This window comes from Palaemon carinicauda, chromosome 18 (genome assembly GCF_036898095.1).
Source record: "Palaemon carinicauda isolate YSFRI2023 chromosome 18, ASM3689809v2, whole genome shotgun sequence".
NCBI classification, from domain to species: Eukaryota; Metazoa; Arthropoda; class Malacostraca; order Decapoda; family Palaemonidae; genus Palaemon; species Palaemon carinicauda.
In genome coordinates this window covers 15,202,834-15,223,895 of record NC_090742.1, presented here as the reverse complement: position 1 = coordinate 15,223,895, position 21,062 = coordinate 15,202,834, and the positions used below count along the sequence as shown (strand labels likewise).

The 21,062-nt window shown below is 41.2% G+C and overlaps 2 protein-coding genes across 5 annotated transcripts in view; one reads left to right on the top strand and one right to left on the bottom strand.

The window, feature by feature from the left end:
- The window catches only part of LOC137657625 (transcription activator GAGA-like), an 85,258-nt gene extending 67,427 nt beyond the window's left edge, over positions 1–17,831 (bottom strand). For all 3 annotated transcript variants that reach the window (XM_068392000.1, XM_068391999.1, XM_068391998.1), the window contains exons 1-3: positions 17,692–17,831; positions 14,354–14,449; positions 986–1,522 (exon numbers count right to left, since the gene is read on the bottom strand). In XM_068392000.1, coding sequence (XP_068248101.1) covers positions 986–1,522; positions 14,354–14,437 — 621 coding nt within the window. In that variant the 5' untranslated portion in view covers positions 14,438–14,449; positions 17,692–17,831. The remainder of the gene's footprint in view (positions 1–985; positions 1,523–14,353; positions 14,450–17,691) is intronic.
- Positions 1–21,062, top strand: part of ssp6 (short spindle 6) — a 363,586-nt gene that overhangs the window by 146,694 nt on the left and 195,830 nt on the right. The gene's annotated exons all lie outside the window — the stretch shown is intronic.

The window sequence follows — 21,062 nt, the reverse complement described above, 5'->3', positions numbered from 1 at the left end:
AAAGGGCTGGGCTCTTTATCCTGACTGACTGCTCACGTGCTCAGTTTGGTACAAGACAGCACAGGTAGCAGCCACATGAACACCTGTACCATGTACAGAGAAATGTTCCCGGTCCAGGTCGTTTGCTGGTACCTGGTCGTCTCTTATACTTAAGCAGGGATTGGTAGGAGTCCTATGTGACTTCTGTTGATTGGTTTTCCTGGACTTGTTTTATATCTTCTTAAAAATAGTAATATCTCAAGAATCTAACAAAGACCAAGCAGAGGACAAAAAAAATAAGACCAAAGGGGATTCTTCAAAAGGAGCAGCGACAACACCAGCAAGATCCATAACATTCTATGTCTCCACGGGAGAAACATAAGTTGGGAAGACATCATAGGGCTAGCCTTAGAAGCCCTGGCAGCGGCAAAAAACTTTCTTTCACTGGTGGAATATAAACAATGCCCAAACTTCTTTAGGTTCAGGCTGACATTGTTGTCATACGGCTAGACTTAGTAAAGGGATGACGGCAATGTCATGCATGCCACTTAAAGCATAAGGATAATGAGATCAACAGTTTGCACATAAGCCTCTCATACATTTGTGTCTTGTCTGGAAAACAATTACATATCCTTATACTTTTCACTTAATTTATCCAGGTTTACATAAACAAAACACCCTGATTCCACATTTATCTAGAAAGAGAAAGCAAAAATATAAAACAGCTAAAATTTGAGATGAAGCAGGAGTGCGTGTATACAGTACTGCTTGTGGCCAAAGCCCAAAGTGAGTGTCTGGCTGGCTGACAGAGGGTGGGGCTTCCCAGTGACCTGTCGGTAGTTATAACTATTGTAATGTACCTCATAAATTTTTCATGGACGTTCAAGCTTTGTTGAAGTAATACTGCTATCAAAAGACAATGGTTTGTATTTGTATAGGAGCAAATTGTTTGCATTTGTATGAGAAAAAAAGTAATGGTAAAGAATGAATAATAGTAAATACTTACAAATTGTTCCTCCCTATGCTTGTCATCATTGCCCTTATTGGTATTCTTGTCCTGACTATCATTCGAGGAAACATCGTTACACAAAATACGTTCTCCTCTCCCTGAACTACCACTCTTATCATTTGATTTATAACTCGTCTTTTTAATGGGAGGATGAGACTCTGTCCCAGGTGGATCATCCTCATGTCTCCTTTTCTTTTGTTTACTTTCACTCGAACATTTCACTTCGGAGTTATTGGAATCCTCATCGTAATGTCCAGGTTCATCAGGTACTGCTAAACCTTTGATTCTCAAACATTCCGCAGCTTTGATTAAACACGCAAGATCATTTTGCCCGACATTCACCTCACCAAGATACATATAATTCAGCAATGCCTCAAGATCCTGTTGCCGAATATCTTTCAGAATAATGATAGGATGCTTACATGGAGTTCTGTTTAAGATATCAACAAAGTAATCACTGCAGGTTGAAAGCACGATTTTATGGACACTGTAAAACTTGCCATCACATGCTAGGGTGATATCGCTGTAACTTTCCTGGAGAAAAAAAAAAGGTTCCTAGAGGTTGATACTGTTCTCCATTATACACATATATACAGCATTCAATAATTTTCAAAATAAAGATGAGAAAAATATGAATATATATCTAAGCAATTTCTTCCATACACTATGCACAAACTTTTACTAACTAAAATATTTGTACTGTACATGTATAGATACACTGCTGAATCAACAGTTGAAATAACTGATTTTAAAAGCAATTTCCATTTTTCCTAGCTATAAAATCCTGAATCCTCTAGAATAGGCATGTCTTTGGCAGAACTAGATCAGCCATTAGATAGTTAACAAGGTGGTTTGTTAATGACTCTTTAGTGTGAGGGGAAGCCCCAACCCCCCTGTTGTCACAGATTACCAGCTTTTGTTCTAAGGCTTAAGACTGAGCAGGGTGATTGAGATGGGAAATCTAATTTAAAAGACTTGTATAGCTATGAAAAATCCAAATTACTTTTAAAATTTGATACTTGATCCTATGTGTACACAAACCTTTCGTCTTTTAAAATAGATAGACTCACTCATTGGTAGAAGGAAAAAACTGGAAGGTACTTTCTTTCTTGGACATGCCATTTCAATTGGTCCTGTACAGAAGCAAGGAAGGCAGTTCCTACAGCCTCCTTACATCTAATCATAGTCAAGTAAAAGCTGATAGGGCCTCAGACAGTACAGGCTTGAAAGGAAGCTAGTACAAGGACCCAGAAAACCTCTCCCCCTTACAGGATGATGACATCAGCAGTTCTATACATCACAAGAAATGTTTGTTAAGACACTGACCCATATTTCCCCTTACCAGGAGGATGGATGGATTACTCCTGGGCAGATGTAGTCTGCAAAACTTGTTCTGTCTTATAACTCACTAGCATCAGACATCCGACCAGTGTGTAACAGCTGTGGTTACTGCATCCCCTAAAGAAAGGACCAACATAAGAGATAGAAGAGCCAGTCAGTCTACCTCTCCTCAAGACTTACGACAAACACATTGCCTTGATTGGATGCATATAAGTCTTGCAAGAAAGTTGAGAGTGCTAAACAACTACTTAGCAGTCAGCTCTGAACACAAGGGTCTATGGGTAATGTCCGTAAAGTAGAGAGAGGCAAACATTGGCCAACACCTTCAGACCCACCTTCAGGTCCAAGTAGGCCAACAGGTAAACCAGAAGGATACTGACAGAACTAGTCTTGTCAGTTCTTACTTGAGATGGCAAGGTACACAATGACTAAATTTATGACTGCAGATACAGTCTCACCAAGCCAGAAGGAATACATCTGGACATTTCCTTCTTGTTCCTTTTGGTGCTAACGAGAAGGCTGTGACACTCGCATGCAAGGTGTAGTGTTTTCCTTAAATAGCACTGTACTGTTCTTACATGACACCAGGCTAATTCATGTCAACTTAAGCCGAGAGATAAGATTGAGACGCTCCTGAATCAGTGTTCGAGACCAAATGATACTGTCTTCGTTACAGTCTGAAATAATGAAAACAACAGAACCCCCATCCATAAAAAGTTTGATATCATGAAAAGTCTGAAACTCTTTAAATCTCTTTCCAGTGCAGAGAAATGAGACAGTCTAGAGGAATACAGTATATACCTATGATGACCTCCTAAGGGTGGCAGTAGGCATGTTTGCTAGTTTACAGAGGATGAGGACCATCTCATCCTAGGACCTAAGTCCCATGATAGACAAGACTGCCAGAAGCTCCCTTCAAGCAAGGACTGATCCCCAAAAAGGAGGGATCCACACAATATTGAGTGAGGATCATCATCACCAATTCTCTTGCCAAAGAACAGAAGAGAGACAGTCTTGAAGGAAAGACCATATGATGCCTTCCTCAGATTAACACGAAAGTGTGCTCCTACTCTGATGACCTAAGTCTGCTCAAAACTTCTTTCAAGCATGGATCAATCCTCTGAGGAGGAGAGATCCAAACTCTACTGGGGTGTTTCTTCAGCAAAGGCAGACGATCCAAGGTAGAGAGAGGCAAAAATGAGCCAACACCTTCAGACCCACCTTCATGTCCAAGTAAACCGGAAGACAACCGAAAAGTGTTCTGGCCAGAGAGGCACATTCTTTCAAACCCACATTACAGTGTCTCTCTCAGAACTTATCTATGAGCTAACAGAATGGGACACCACAAAAGGAATCATGAAGGTGGACAGTATGAGTCCACGGTCCCTGGAGAGACTGTTACCTGTTACTGTGTTACCATTATGTCACAAGTACCTGCCATACCAGGCTCATGATCTGACCAAGTCCTTGGAAAATGTTCACTAGATAAGCTTCGTCATTCCCTTCAGGAGGAGCAAAAGCGTCCACCCTATCCTTACCTGGCTAATAGGGCCAATGATCGGTGTGCGGGAATACTCACCTGTAACCGGTGTCACAGCGTTAGGTATCATACCATGCTCATACTCCACTTGACGGACCCCAAAGGAAGTGGTCCGTGCGAGAGCTCCATTACTCCCTCCTGATTGATGAGAATGGCTCCTAATGGCAAGAATGCTCCTCCTTATTTGTGGCAGGGATAAGGAAGGTATGAGAAATGTCTCACCTTCACTTAGCCTATAAAATCAGTTAGATCTTTCATCTAATCCATGGAAAAGATTGTCATATCAGGCTCACAACAATTCAACCAATCCCAAAAGTATCAGTCAAAGGAAGAGGGTAGATATTCCCTCTGAAAATGGAAGAACAGCTTCCTAAGGGCCAGGGCGTTCCTCATATATCACGCAGAACTAATGAAGGTAAGAAAAACTACCCTCACCTTGGTTACAGATCCACCTGACCAACTTCTATGGAATGGTCAGCAAGGGAGATCTGTCACTCTATCCTGAGGGAGAAAAACACATGCTAGAACTTTGTGAGAGGCCTCCTGTGTGAGTTTCCTACCTATAAGAAGAAAAGAATAAGATGGGGAAGTTTTGGTAGCAGAAGAAAAAGAGATAACTTGCGTATTTCTCCTAGCAAACAGGTCTCCCTTCCTCCTATGAGTGGTTCAGTGGTTCCTACTGATCAGGAACAGTTGTGCTATCTGAGTTTGCTGATACTAGTAAAGTACAAGCAAAAATTCTGTCATACAACATTCTAAGGTATTTGTCATTTGCTTGGGTGTGTGATTAGATTCTCCTCATGCACAATCCTCAGACTGCAATAAGAGCGCGTAGTTGAAGAGGTCACTCCAAGCGACTTAAGCATAAACACCCAAGTGAACATTTGTGCGAGTACCTGTGGAACAAGAGGGGCTTTTGGAATGACTGTTGAAGGCATACATGCACTACAAGTTCCTCACGTTTTCCTCTCTGAGAAACTGAGTATGGAGAAGTTTCAACTGAACGTGACTTGACAAGTATTAGTTTGGTCCATAGGAGTACGACTCGTGCTCCATTCTTGCGAAACTCAGGAAGAGCAGACAGAGGAGGGTTGGATAAGGCTGTACAAGACTTCTAGTGCAAAATCCAGGATTATTCTTTCTCTGTCGCATGTCTAGAGATAGAACCTGGAAGATAGGAATGAAATGGATTTGGATGAAAGAGGGAGGGAATATGAAAGATAAGGCATTCTCTTAATAACAGCAAGGGACATACCTCTGCATCACTTCCCCAAATTTTCTTTCTACTTATACCCTACCTGGACAGGACCTGAAAGGGGCAAGAACAGATGGAACAAGGTCCAACTGCTTCTGGAGGAAGAAGCTGATGGTAGTCATTGCTGACATTTGGAGAGGGCTAAGACCTTCCTCAAATCTGAGCCAATTGGCAAGGGTGCCCCGAAGTCATGGCTGTGGTTTCACTACAAAAAACCATAGCCATTGTGAGATACCAAATTGATGATGAAGCAGCACTGATAAACAGCATCCTCTTCCACTACCTCAACATCACTAGCTAGAGAGGTAGTTCAAGAGTCTAGCACCTATCTGATCTTTAGAGCAAGTAGTGTAAGTCTATCTGCCCGAAAGGGACTACCGTGACTGACTATCATTGGGTGTATGGTACTTTGAGGCTACAGATTACAGTATGTGTTCATCAACTTGTTCTGAGTTTGTTTCCTCTCCCTTGAATACAAACTCTAAAATCCTAATGTATCCAAGAAAATATAATCGGGAGGCATATCACCAATCAGGCCAAGAACAGCCTCGTTCTATGTCTGAGAAAAAGTTCAAAGTGCCAGAAGCAAGAGCAGTAGTAAACACTCCATCAGGTGAACGGGCGAAGTTATGTGGTCAGCCTAGGTCAGTGCTCAAAAGCCTAAAGTGGTGATCAGTCACTGACTGGGTTTGCACAATCCATAGCATGCTGAACAAGTACCAAACAGAGGTATCTCCTCTTTCAAAAGTAATGAAGTACTTCGTGAAAGAAAAGACAGAAGGTACCATGAACCCTTCCCTCTACCTTGGCACGGAGCCATGCATCTCCAGCAAGATTGGGTACTGTGGTAGCCAACCAGCAATTCAGGCCGCAAGCACTGGGCTGTGTACAGGGGATACGCATCTTCTACCAGTCTGGCTACCGGGGTAGTCAAGCCAGCCACCAGGGCAATGGCACACAGCAGTGTTCCTGGGTCACACAGGACTGGGAACGGCTGGGAACCACCCACCTCCCCAGAAAGAGAGGTGACATCATGAGGATTCCTACAGGAATTCTTACGACTGGCCGTCTCGGACTCCTTTTTCTGAGAAGAATCATCAGAATCTGAGAGGGAAGAGAAAGAGGAGAGTGAAAGCTTCACACACAGCAGCATATCTTAGCCTCAATCACTGAGGAGTTGGTGTTTTGTTCACAGGGATTGATCATCTGGTACTGGTGCAATAAGCAGTCACTGTTGTATCATTCCTACCTTACTGACAAACCCAAAAGAGTGTAAACAACACTCCAATGGGGAGAGGGGCTACTTGCAGTAATCCCTTCACAAAAGTACACAACACATGAGTTTTGAAGGTTTGCATCTTCATAGGAGCAAAATTCACTTCACCACATGCTCAACTTCCTGTGCACTTCTGCTTTCAAGTAAGAGTGCTCAAAAGTTTTAAAGATAAAAAAAAAACATCACAAACGAATGTAAGAAAAGATCCAACAGGTAAGAGAAGACTGTGGTAACATATCAGTGGCTACCATGGCCAGGTAAAAAGTGGCTACTGTATTCTGTAATAAGCAGGTGGACAAGATTTTCCCCTCATGCCAACTGCCATTAACCAAGATCCTAATTAACGATCCAATGAATGGAAGGTTTGTATGCGTGTTGGAACAAATGAGCAGTTGCAGTAAGATAGTAGATGACCCTTACTAATATGGAGATCTTGTTTTTAACTTCTAGACTATCTGAAGACCAAAGCTATGCACCTATTGTAAGGAAAAAGAGGGCACAATTGCTAGTTAACAGAAAGGGTAATGATTGGCTCTTATTGATAAAGGCCAAACCTTTAACAACCAAACATTATAAAAATGTTATTTTCATTAGTAAAATAAATTTTTGAATATACTTACCCGATAATCATGTAGCTGTCAACTCTGTTGCCGACAGAAACCTACGGACGGGATACGCCAGCGATCGCTATACAGGTGGGGGTGAACACCACAGCGCCATCTGTGGTCAGGTACTCTAGTACTTCTTGTCAACACCACCTCAATTTTTTCCTCGGTCCACTGGTTCTCTATGGGGAGGAAGGGTGGGTCAATTAAATCATGATCATCGGGTAAGTATATTCAAAAATTTATTTTACTAATGAAAATAACATTTTTCAATATTAATCTTACCCGATAATCATGTAGCTGATTCACACCCAGGGTGGTGGGTGGAGACCAGCATACATGTTAACACAGAAGCTAAGTATCCCGTATTTTATTTTATTAGTTATTCAAAAATAACATAAAATAAATAAGTACCTGGTAAGGAAGACGACTTGAACCATTACTCTGCCTTTATTAAGTACGTCTCTCTTACTGAGTGTAGCGGTCCTCTTAGGATGCTGAACGACTCTTAGGTGCTGAAGTATAAAGGGCTGCAACCCATACTAAAGGACCTCATCACAACCTTTAACCTCGGCGCTTCTCAAGAAAGAATTGACCACCCGCCAAATCAACAAGGATGTGGAAGGCTTCTTAGCCAACCGTACAACCCATAAAAAGTATTCAAGAGAAAGGTTAAAAAGGTTATGGGATTATGGGAATGTAGTGGCTGAGCCCCCGCCTACTACTGCATTCGTTGCTACGAATGGTCCCAGAGTGTAGCAGTTCTCGTAAAGAGACTGGACATCTTTGAGATAGAATGATGCGAACACTGACTTGCTTCTCCAATAGGTAGCATCCATAACACTCTGCAGAGAACGGTTCTGTTTGAGGGCCACTGAAGTAGCCACAGCTCTCACTTCATGTGTCCTTACCTTCAGCAAAGCAAGGTCTTCTTCCTTCAGATGAGAATGTGCTTCCCTAATCAGGAGCCTGAATAGGTAAGAAACTGAGTTCTTAGACCTTGGAAGAGAAGGCTTCTTGATAGCCCACCATAAGGCTTCTGATTGTCCTCGTAAAGGTTATGACCTTTTTAGATAGTACCTAAGAGCTCTAACTGGGCAAAGTACTCTCTCCAGTTCGTCCCCCACCAAGTTGGACAGGCTTGGGATCTCGAACGACTTAGGCCAAGGACGTGAAGGAAGCTCATTTTAGCAAAAAACCGAGCTGCAAGGAACATGTAGCCGTTTCAGATGTGAAAACTATGTTCCTGCTGAAGGCGTGGATCTCACTTACTCTTTTAGCTGTTGTCAAGCACACGAGGAAAAGAGTTTTTAATGTGAGGTCCTTAAAAGAGGCTGATTGGAGAGGTTCAAATCTTGATGAAATAAGGAACCTTAGGACCACGTCTAGATTCCAGCCTGGAGTGGACAACCGACGTTCCTTTGAGGTCTTAAAAGACCTAAGGAAGTCCTGTAGATCTTTGTTGGTGGAAAGATCCAAGCCTCTGTGGCGGAAAACCGCTGCCAACATACTTCTGTAACCCTTAATCGTAGGAGCTGAAAGGGATCTTACGTTCCTTAGATGTAACAGGAAGTCAGCAATCTGGGTTACAGTGGTACTGGATGAGGAAACTGCATTGGCCTTGTACCAGCTTCGGAAGACTTCCCCTTTAGACTGATAGACTCTGAGAGTGGATGTCCTCCTTGCTCTGGCAATCGCTCTGGCTGCCTCCTTCGAAAAGCCCCTAGCTCTTGAGAGTCTTTCGAAAGTCTGAAGGCAGTCAGACGAAGAGCGTGGAGGTTTGGATGTACCTTCTTACATGAGGTAGACGTAGAAGGTCCACTCCTAGAGGAAGAGTCCTGGGAATGTCGACCAGCCATTGCAGTACCTCTATGAACCATTCTCTCGCGGGCCAGAGCGGAGCCAACCAACGTCAGCCGTGTCCCTTTGCGAGAGGCGAACTTCTGAAGTACCCTGTTGACAATCTTGAACGGCGGGAATGCATACAGGTCGAGATGGGACCAATCCAGCAGAAAAGCATCCACGTGAACTGCTGCTGGGTCTGGAATCGGAGAACAATACAACGGGAGCCTCTAGGTTATCGAGGTAGCGAACAGATCTATGGTTGGCTGACCCCACAGGGCCCAAAGTCTGCTGCAAACATTCTTGTGAAGGGTCCACTCTGTGGGGATGACCTGACCCTTCCGGCTAAGGCGATCTGCCATGACATTCATATCGCCCTGAATGAACCTCGTTACCAGCGTGAGCTTTCGATCTTTTAACCAGATGAGGAGGTCCCTTGCGATCTAGAACAACTTCCACGAATGAGTCCCTCCCCGCTTGGAGATGTAAGCCAAGGTTGTGGTGTTGTCAGAGTCCACCTCCACCACCTTGTTAAGCTGGAGGGACTTGAAGTATATCAAGGTCAGATGAACCGTCAACAGCTCCTTGCAATAGATGTGAAGTGTCCTTAGCTCCTGATTCCATGTTCCCGAGCATTCCTGTCCGTCCAAAGTCGCACCCCAGCCCGTGTCTGATGCGTCAGAGAAGAGACGGCGGTCGGGTTTCTGAACAGCCAAAGGTAGACTTCCTTGAGAAGAAAGCTGTTCTTTCACCACGTGAGAGTAGACCTCCTCTCTTCGGAAACAGGAACTGAGATCGTCTCTAGCGTCATGTCCTTTATCCAGTGAGCCGCTAGATTATACTGAAGGGGGGGAGGTGGGGTCTCCCTAACTCGATGAACAGTGCCAGCGATGAAAGTGTCCCTGTTAGACTCATCCACTACCTGACTGAGCATCGGTTCCTTCTCAGCATGCTCTAGATGCAATCTAGGGCTTAGTATATCTTTGGGGCCGACGGAAAAGCCCGAAAAGCTCGACTCTGAAGATCCATACCCAGGAGACAATGGTCTGGGATGGGACGAGCTGGGACTCCTCAAAATTGACCAGGAGGCCCAGTTCCTTGGTCAGATCCATAGTCCATCTGAGAATCTCCAGACAGCGACGACTTGTGGGAGCTCTTAAAAGCTAGTCGTCTGACGGAGCCGGACACAAGATCATGATACTGCTGCACAGTCTGTGAACTGTCAACCATGGGGAAGCGAGGAAGTACAGTGACAACCCGAAGCTGTCTAGACTGTCTGGGTCATATAGACAACTCCTTATCGGGTTGCTGAGGTTGCCGCACTGCGTCACAACAAGACACTTCTGCTGGTTGTTGAACGTCTTCCCAGTGACACACTATCGGGTTGCTGAGGTTGCCGCACTGCGTCACAACAAGACACTTCTGCTGGTTGTTGAACGTCTTCCCAGTGACACACTGACTCCGTAAACAAAAAATCCTCTAACAAGGACTAAGCTTGGACTGCATGTCTTGCAATACAGCTCAAGGTCTATGGGAGCAGGTGTGGTAACAGACGGGGTTAGCGACTGAAGTGGAACCATTACCCTCCCTGGAAGCATGCTATGCTTAAATAAAAGTCCATAGGAGGCTAAGCAGCTAAAGGCTCCTTTCCAAATGACAGAGTCCTCAAGGGAAAATCAGAAGGAGGGAGAATAGCACTTTCTCATCTACAGGAACCATATCCGAGAAAAGCTAAGTTCTCTCAGTGAGGGTTTCACTGGTGCAAAAGCAGCAGACTAGAAGGCAACGTTATGAAACTGCTTGACAGTCTAGTGAGTTGGCAACAACCAAAGATGTGTGACTGAGAAGCATGCGGTAAGGTATGCAGAGCATGCTGTATGTAGAGCATGCTGTAAGGTAAGCAGAGCATGTTGCATGGCGTGCGGCTTATGCTGCATGGGAGGCTCATGCTGCATGGGATGAGGCTCATGCTGCATGGTATGAGACTAATGCTGCATGGGATGAGGCTCAAGCTGCAAGGGATGAGGCTTATGCCGCATGCGTTGAGGAGGATGCCGCATAGTATGAGGCTTATCATAAGCATGAGGCTGCCTCATGGGTAGAGGAGGATTTTTAAAGAAATCTGAACCTGACACTAATCTAGCTGTCCGAGGATTTACCTGGTGAGACATCAGTCTCTTTACCAGCGAGTTTTACCAGATTTCCCCGGGCCACCACGTGACACAATTGGAGTAATTCATTCAAATTACCCCTAATGAGTCAATATGGATAAATATCAACACAACATCGAGTTCAAAAAGAAATAAATTTCTACCTCATACTTGGGATCGAACGCTAGCCCCTTCTAATGAAAGGCCAGGTCGAAACCAACCATGCCACGAGAGCCCATTCAAGAGTTGAGGTTCTTGCCTCAAGAGTGGAGGTGGCTGCCGCAAGAGTTGAGGTTGCTGCCTCAAGGATGGTGGAGGTTGCCGCAACGCAAGAGGTTGCTGCATAGCGCTGGTATCTGGCAACTCCCAAGACGGCAGCTCACGCGTGGAGGTAGGTTGAGGAACCTCAACCTCATACGTCTGGCAGGGTGGACTGCGCAGAGGTGGAGTTGAGGTTGCTGCCTCGAGGATGGTGGAGGTTGTCGCACCGCAAGAGGTAGCAGCCTCGAGGATGGAGGAGGTAGTCGCAACGCAAGAGGCTCCTACCTCAAGGGTAGAGGAGGTTGCTGCAAAGCATAAGGCTCCTGCCTCAAGTGTAGAGGAGGTTGCCGCGTGGCAAGAGGCTCCTGCCTCAAGGAAAGTTGAGGTTGCTGCACAGAGCTGGTATCTGGCAACTCCCAATGCGGCAGCTCACGCATGGAGGAAGCTTGAGGAACCTCAACATCATACGTCTGGCAGGCTGGACTGCGTAGAGGTGGAGGAGCGCTCACAGGAGGAGGTGTGTTAACCTTCTCTGCCTGAAACTCCTGCATCAACACCGCAAGCTGAGACTGCATTGTCAGCAGCTTAGACCACTAGAGTTTAAGAAAGACAACAACAAACGGAGCTACTGTCCGTTGAAACTGAGGGTCTAAAACAGCTGGTGCGGCAACAGACGGAGTTACTGTCTGTTGCGATACCACCTTGCCTCTCTGGGAGGTGTGCAGTTGTCGTACTGCAGCAAGTCCGAACTGACCCAGTGCTAATGGCACCACCTAGGAGTTGGACTTGCGCGGAAGGGACCGACTTGCACTTAAAAGCTGCAAGATTTGGTCCATGGTTTCTGCGAGAAACCTCTTCCGCAGACGAGGAATAAATGGGCTCTCTTGTCTTTGTGTGGGTGGGGTGTCACGTCGGCTACGTGAGTTGGTTACACCCGAAACCACGGAGGGAAACGTCTGTTCGTCGATCAAGGCCTGCTGAACCCATAAGTCCTTCGACATTACTTCTCCCCTGGGCTTGGGAGCTTGTAAGAGGTCCCAGACTAGGCGAACAACTGGCACGAACAGACGAACCCTCGAACGCAACACTGTAACACTTAGCACTTATCACTTTCTTTTGATTTTCTGTTTGCACTTATTTCACTGAACTCGAAACTTTAAGTGGTTTGTACCTGAAACACGCAATTCTATCCTTCATTAAAAGTTAGTAATTGCGAAAACAGTATTACAATGTAACAGAAAAACATAATGAAAGATAAATAATTCAGTGGCTGGAAAAGAGATTAAACACTAGATCAAATAAACTACGTTTAAAATTTCTCACCGCATAAAGTCTGAGAACAAGAATAAAACTCTAGAAACGTTTACCTTCTTCCCCTAAAGAGACTAGGGAGAAGAGCAAAAACGATAACAACGTTACCCGCTTGAACGAAACGTTTATCCTCCTCTCTCTCCCTCCGTCTCTATCTCTCTCTCTCTCTCTCTCTACTTAGCACCTGAGAGAAGAGCCCAATTATATATATCGTTAAAACATATTATTGTTAAAGGAAAAAAAAAAAAACTGAAAGGTTTCCCAAATAAAAAGTTCCTTTATAGAATAGAACCATTTAAGCTAAGAAAGAATGAACAAAACGCTAGAATCGGTTTACTCTTACTGCAACGTGACACCGTGATAGACTCTCTCTCTATCGTAACGATAGAGCGCAAGTTGAACGTTCTGAACGTCAACCACTGCAGAGACAAAACAAAACGTTAGTTCAACTTTGAAAACAGTACAAGACTATCAAAGAAATTCTTTCAAAAACATTAAAATGGCATAATATGTTAACAGGTAAAAACGAAATGACGGGCTCAAAGTTAATTAACTTCGGTTCCAAGAAAAGACCGCCTACTATTAGGAAAGGTCGAATATAAACAAATATAAAAATTAATTTTAATAAGTTTATAATAAAAGGAAGTTAATCAAAGAGGCCTATAAAAGGCGGAGAGATATAAAATAAATCTATAACTTTGTTAAGCAAAATTAAGAGAGTCTATACTCTCTTCGACACCAACACTTCCGTCTAAGGGAAGGGTCGGCCATTTAAAAGTGAAAGAGAGTTCATACTCTCTTCGTACCAAAATTAAATCAAAAATTAAATCAAATTAATTCCAAAAACTTGCTAAGCTAATGATATAGCTTCCTGAATAGCGAAGGCTAAACTCTAGAGCAAATACATCACCAAATCGTGAGCAATAACTCCAGAATCAACAGCGTATCCATGTAGGTCTAGCCGGAGGCACGACAGAGGAAAAATTGAGGTGGTGTTGACAAGAAGTACTAGAGTACCTGACCACAGATGGCGCTGTGGTGTTCACCCCCACCTGTATAGCGATCGCTGGCGTATCCCGTCCGTAGGTTTCTCTCGGCAACAGAGTTGACAGCTACATGATTATCGGGTAAGATTAATATTGAAAACTTAAAATTCTGGTTTCAGCAAAGAGATAAAAAGAGAAAACATGTTGATACAGAACGAAAAATAAGCACAGAAAACAATATTAATTGGGCTAACCACAACACTGCTTCATTTCAATAAATGATTGACATAAAAATGCACCAACAGCAGAAAAACTTCCCAATCATGTGACACAAAACTCGTGTAATATTACCAGGTAATATAATTGTTACAATCTGTCTCTTGATACATACACATTTTGAAGACTATGACAATAAGCACAGCTTAATTACACTTGATGCACATACACATCACAAACAAATTAAATTTTACCATGAAACTAGTCACTATGAGTAAAGATAGCTGCACAGAAAAAAAAATGTGCAAAGATTGGCGACTGTAGGAGCATTCAATAAACACATTCAGTATATGTGAAACAAAGTTCAAAAAAGACATTTCAGCAGATATGACACCATTGTTTCTAATTTCAACAGCTACTAGAAAATGACTTTTTCAACTCAATTGGGGTATTAGTTCAAATATAAACAGTGAAATCATTTGTGATTCAGGTGAACACGGATTAGCATTAATATTTGAAAACAAATGAATCCAACTTTTAGGACGTGTTCAGTTACAAACAAGTATCTAAAAAATAACTAACCTTGTTTCTTAGATTAGATAATGTATGCATGAACGAAGAGTGGTGATTATTCCACCGGAGAGAGAGTAGCCCATCACTAGACATCCTGATGCACTTCTGGAACAATAAACATCATACTATTACCCAGTTGTGTGAACATAACAAACAGGAAGAAATTCTGGTCAACCAAAAGACTTTCATCTGCTAAAAGTGCATATTTGGCAAAAGTTTAGTTATCCAACAAATGATTGTTAATAAATGAGAATGTAGAATGGTTTCCAAAAATATTTTATATTACACAACAAAGAAAGCAATTTACTAATTGTTTCCAGATCACTCTTTAAACTGGCAAACACTTACTTTATATTTGAGAACAAATAACTGCCACTACACTTGTCATAATTATTGTACTATCCTTCTTTGTAGGAAAACAATCATGCATTAAAACTAAAACAACAATAGTTTCAGAATACTCCCCTATGGAAAACCACGGAAGCAATAGACAAGATGTCTTCGGCTTCTATGCCTGATGTCTGGCAGATGATCTTACTGGAATTAGTATGGAATGGCAGGGGTCACTTGCCTTAGTTAGATAGGCACTGTGCATCTTTGATGAATCTAGCTAATGAATCCTCTATGGATTCAGTTAGTCTATGGAAAGCGAAAATGACAGAATGGGCCCCAGTCATGGGCATGGAGAGGTGCTAAGAATCTCCATGTTTATTTGAAGGCCCTTTGCATCAATAGGCGTGGGAGGAACTGATGATGATAAAACTAACTTGAAAAACCATCAACAATAACAGCAGTTTTAATGGGTGAAATCTTGTAGAGAGCCTTCAACATCTATGTTAATAAGTTTGTATGATAATCAAATTGTTAACAAAATAGAAAGGGTTAAAGTCAATTTGAGCAAGTCTGTATCAATGTACATTTTCAAGGGTTTTCGACTTTACTGCTATATATTTCTGTAACCATAATACCTGTTAGGGTGTATTAAAGATCAAAGTACAGTTCTATATTTGAACTTTGTAAGCGTATTAAAGTGTGGATTTCATAATTACTGTACAGCATAAGGTTTAGTGGTAACAATCATTTTTAAAGACAAATTACACGATGGCGATAACCCTAGATGTCATCCACGCACTGAAGTCTATTCTAGATTAACACTTCAACATTTTATGACTGCATGGAATGGTTTATGAATTTGGCCATGATGCCCGGCAATGGGGCCTGATAAGCCAGCCAGTGCCCAAGTGCATCTGGGAGGAAACTCACCAAAGTTGGACAGCAAGAAAGAAGAAAGAAAGCAGAATGGATGGTATAGTGAGAAGGCTAAAATGTTGATGGAGATAGGAGCCAATAGAGCACTTTAAAGACCTTTAAGGAATGCCTACATTGAACAAATTAAAGATCCCTGACCAGGGTGACCAGATATCCCGTATTTAACAAGATTATCCCATATTTATGACATTTGTCATGCGTCCAGTATCGTCCGTTTTGTCCTTTATTTTCAATATTTGAAAAAAATACATTACACTAGTGAAATTTTGCAAAACACAGGGTAGATGCAGCCGCCCAAAAATAATTTTAAAAGGATTATGAAAAGGTTTTCCTCATATGCATTTCATTATCTGCAATTCATTTAATATATAATGGTAAGTCATTTTAGTTATATTGTAATATTCTTTACAGCTGCAAAACTTGCTTGATTGCAATACAGTACAGTATTGTAATGCTTTGACATATATTATAAATAGCTGTTTGTTACAAAATCTACAATGAACACATAACTTCATGTTAGTTGTGTGTCTATATTGTTCAATTTCAATTTACGAAATACGGTCACCCGTCCCTCACGACACTACGCGCTTAGGAAGATGACTGGCAAGGCATTAATAAATCATTTGATTTATAACCTATGGCACTTTCCTAGAATAGCTAGCCTAACCAAAAGCATGTATCTATATTGCCAGCCTATGTTATACCTATGATAGTTAGCCTATCTTAGATCTTACTATGCATGTTTAAAAAGACCAGTCAATAAAACTACAATAGAGCCACTGAACCATAAAGACTAAAATTTAACTAATACGTTACAGCTTCAACTTATATTCCTATGACTTTCAAGGAAAGATAGGTAGGTTACTGTAGCAATTGCATTTGATAAGTATAACATATGATCAAACTTGATTTTAGGCTTGCATAATGCAGTAATAATGAGAAAACTATAGACTTGGGTCCCTGCTCGGTCCTTAAGGTCACGTAGCCTAAACATCGCCGGGTCCAAAATGGACTCAGACTTCAAAATTGATCCCTTTTCCAAAATTGACTGCAGTCCCGACCTCATAGGTTAGGTTACCGGCTTCAAGATCCAGCCCCTTATGTTAGGTGAGTTAGAATGCATACTATGATTATATAGAAAAGTTTGGGTTCTTTGTATAATGACGGACAGAACCTCCTGCATGCCTAAAAACATCACTTAACCTAAACTTTTCCTCCTAATCTAACCTACAAGCAATGTCCTTACCTACTAACTTAATGGGTAGCTATGACCAACCTTAGACTGATGTATTCTTAACAATAGGGTTCAAAATAAGGGACATATGGGACTTTTCCGTCATCATACATATATCGCAGATTTGGGCTATTGTTTTTCGGAGCCTTTGTATATCAGTGGCCAGTTCTTCAACCGTGCATAAAAGATGGACACCAACTAACCTAAACTTTGCCCCCTAACCTAACCTACAAGCCATGTCTTTACCTACTTAACTGATGGGGGCTGGGGTAACGGCCCCCCGCAAACCCCCTTACACCGCCGTATTCTTAGTCAGGCGTCATCATACATACATCCCTGTTTTTCCCAAACTTGATCAACAATTGTGAATTATGGCAACCTAAACTCTAATCTAGTTTAAGCCTTCCCAAACTAGGAAAATCGCCTAAATAAATGATGAAATATATTGTAAGAATACAGTTCTCTGGACAATTTCCGGAGACTTTGTATATCAGAGGCCAGTTCCTCCTGTGTGGATTAAAAATGGACATCCACTAACTTTCCCCCTTAACTAACCTAAAAGAAGTGTCCTTACCTAACAGGGGGAGGGGAGAGTACCGTCCCCCTTACACGGCCGTATTCTAAGTTAGCCGTAATCATACATACAGGTGGCCCCTATAAACAAACACCCCCCAAGGCTGTGTGTATTCAGTAAGGCCCAAATGTTAATTATAGAAATGGAATTGAATCAGTAAATTTGGTTACATAGCCTTGTATGGCAGTCTTTCATATTCAGACCAACATAACATTTCAAAACCTGGGATTTGCATTACAACTACTAATAAGACAATGTCAAGGAACCTACCTAGGAAATTTAGTAGTGCACGTCAATCATTAAATCAAAGAGTTCCCAGACAAGTCATATTTCGGTTTAAATAGACGACAAACCGCACTGAAGCTCCGCCTTAGCAATAAATAATCGACTGCCTTCTAAATGGACAGGTCCAGTGTTGCCGTTTTGTCAAGAAGGAAATCCCACAAATGGGACTCAAAAATCCCACAGATTCCCACAAATTATTTTCAGGCTCCCACAAAATATCCCATGAACAATTTTTTTCTTCAAATTTACTCTAAATTCGATTTCCCTTGAATACATCATTCAGTAATAGGAAATCTATGTGCTCTGTATTTTCAAAAGACGTATAACTAAGATAAGTTTTTGAATTTCCTGCTTTATTTTGAAAATATACAGTAGGCCTACTGGCCAACAAAGGCTGTAGAGTGACACAATTACAATAATCCTTGGATAAAATAAAAATATTCCTTAGAAATTGAGACAATGAGAATTAACATGTGCACGAAGAAAAGCAATAATCAATAATAGCTTGAAAGCCTAAACACAACAAATTGACATTAATATTCCTCTTCGTCCTCATCTGCTAAAGCCAGCAAATCACTGTTACATCCCTAGTATTCAATTACATCCTTAGCAAATTTTTTTACCATATCAATAGGTGGCTCATAAGTTATACAAGTTTCATTTTGGAGCTTTAGGCCATGCCTTATTAACAAAATTGCCTCAACGCTCCATACAACTAGGCGGTTCCTCAACTTACTGTGTACTACATTCATTTGAAAAAATATCCTCTCGACCGAGGCATTAGAGAATGGCAGTGAAAGAAGTGCTAAGGCCAAGAATGAAATATTAGGAAATCGTTTCTGGCCTTTTGAATTTATCTTTTCGTTAACTAATACCCAGAATGAAAAAAAAAAACATCTTTCATGCAATCATGAGGCCATTCTTCGAAGCATAAAGCCTTTATTCTCAACTTGGTCCATATCATTAAAAGTTGACTTGGGAGCTAATGAAGATATGTTTTCTTTGCTCTGAGAGGTAGCATGTTCAGGGGTGTAGTTTTCCCAACATTAATAAGTACTCGATGTTTTCAGGAAGTCGCCTTTGTGTTTCTTTAATCAACTCTACCACAAAAGTTCTGGATTGTTCTTTAACATGCGTAATTTGAGTTTCTTTAAGAGTACATTTTAATGCAGCTGTTCTAAACTCAAATCCAAAATTAATAACAAACACCGGCATCATATAATCTAAAAATTTTAGCCCAGTAAGTTGTTCAACTGGACACTTTGCAAGATGAGTAGGGTCTACAATTATTTGCATTATATTTCTATACATGTTCGATTAATTTTGAGTTATTTTCGTGACATCAGCCCTTTTAGCTTGGAAGAGCTTATTTACCCCGACTACTTTCTTCAACACCTTCCTAACAAACACGAAAACATAGTTCATTATGAGGGTCTTTATAAGCATCTCTCAATACTTGTGCCATGTGACAACGTTCTGTAGATGCTGCTACCTGAAAATGAAGTCTCAGTGCATCCTATTGGTCAATAATAACACTCATCATATCCTCTAACCGCGCTAACCAACGAGTTTCTGACATCCCTGGTATCTTTTTGGGGTTTTACTCTCGGGGAGTCTGGTAGATTTCATTATATTTCTGAATACGTTTGGGAATATTCGAAAACCAATTATGTGACTCACGAATAATGAACCCTAACGCTATTGGAAGCACTTCAGAGGCTTTGCTGGCAGTAAGATGTAGAGAGTGACAGATACACCTTCACTAATTCAGAATGCTTTTTACTTTCTTTGTGACCAACAAGAGACTTGATATGTGCTTGGAAGACAGAGCCAGTACAAATCTTGGCAGCGAGCTTTTGTTGAATCCCCTTCTGCAGGCTGTGTATGTATGTATGTATGTATGTATGTATATATATATAGATATATATATATATATAATATATATATATATATATATATATATATATATATATATATATATATATATATATATATATATATGAGAGAGAGAGAGAGAGAGAGAGGAGGAGAGAGAGGGAGAGGGAGGAGGAGGAGAGGAGAGAGAGAGAGAGAGAGAGAGAGAGAGGAGCGAGAGAGGAGAGAGAGAGAGATTTCTTTTATAGAGTGGTAGATCGATGGATTATTTCCTACATATTTTGAATTCGTTGACAGATAGACATTCGTTAACAACAACACTGAAGATTATGAAGATAGGTAAACTGACCCAGACTTTTTTTTTCAATCTGGGAGCGTCGCAATTATCGAGATAATCCTATTAATGGCGTATTTAACTCAAACCAAAAGAAAAGCGATGGGGAACAGGAAAGAAGGGAATATTTCTGCCGATGTATCATTCGTATTATCGTGGAATAAGTGGTCATACACACCAAAAAGAGAATCAGACAAAATAAATAAGTAGTATAAGATTAATAAATATAACTTTCTCATGGTGGTAAACAATTCCAAACTATACTTTCCTACCCAAAATGAATTTTTTTGGAAATATATTTTACATTTGCTAATATCAATAGAAATGAAACTTACTAAAATTATTTATTAGTCCACAAAAAATCCCACAAAAAAATCTTACCCCACAACTACTCCCTAGAAGCCTCATTTCCTCCCTAGATTTAGGGGAGTAATCCCATGAAACGGCAACACTGGACAGGTCAGCTTGGGGACATAAATTTGTAAACAATGAAAGCGTCATCTATTGGCCAAAACAGTTTGGTTAAATCCATTTTAAAAATGTTAATATTTATTTATTTAAGCTAAAGGTGAAGAATTTATGGGACTCTAAATCAAGACAGGTATTACTATGTGTTGATAATTCTGAATAGATATTTGTAATAATAACCATAACCAAAGGATTAGCTAAATTTAAACGGGCGCGTTCTATACGATATCGCCCATGCATTGATTAGCAGGAGCATTCTCTTTTGTATCAGCACACCCTATATTTGTTGTTATGATTACTGTATTATGATTGTTATTATTATTATTTAAGTGCAAAACTACAGTCCTGGTTGGAAAGAAGAATGATTCAAATCCAAGGGCTTCAGCAGGGAAAGTAGCCCAGTGAGGAAAGCAAATAAGATAAAATAACTAAACTAATTAAAATATAGGCAATGAATAAGAAATATAAAGTATTTTATGATCCGTAGCAACGCTAAAGTGGACCTGTCGTATTTAAACTATAAAATAAAACGCAAATCAACCTGTACAACATAAAAACCTTTTCTGCAAGTTTCCAATTCTCAAGTTCCACCGATTCAACTCCCTTATTAAAAAATCATTCCACTAAGTTTATCACAGCTGGAATAAAACTTAAGAGAACACTGTGTATTATTGAGGCA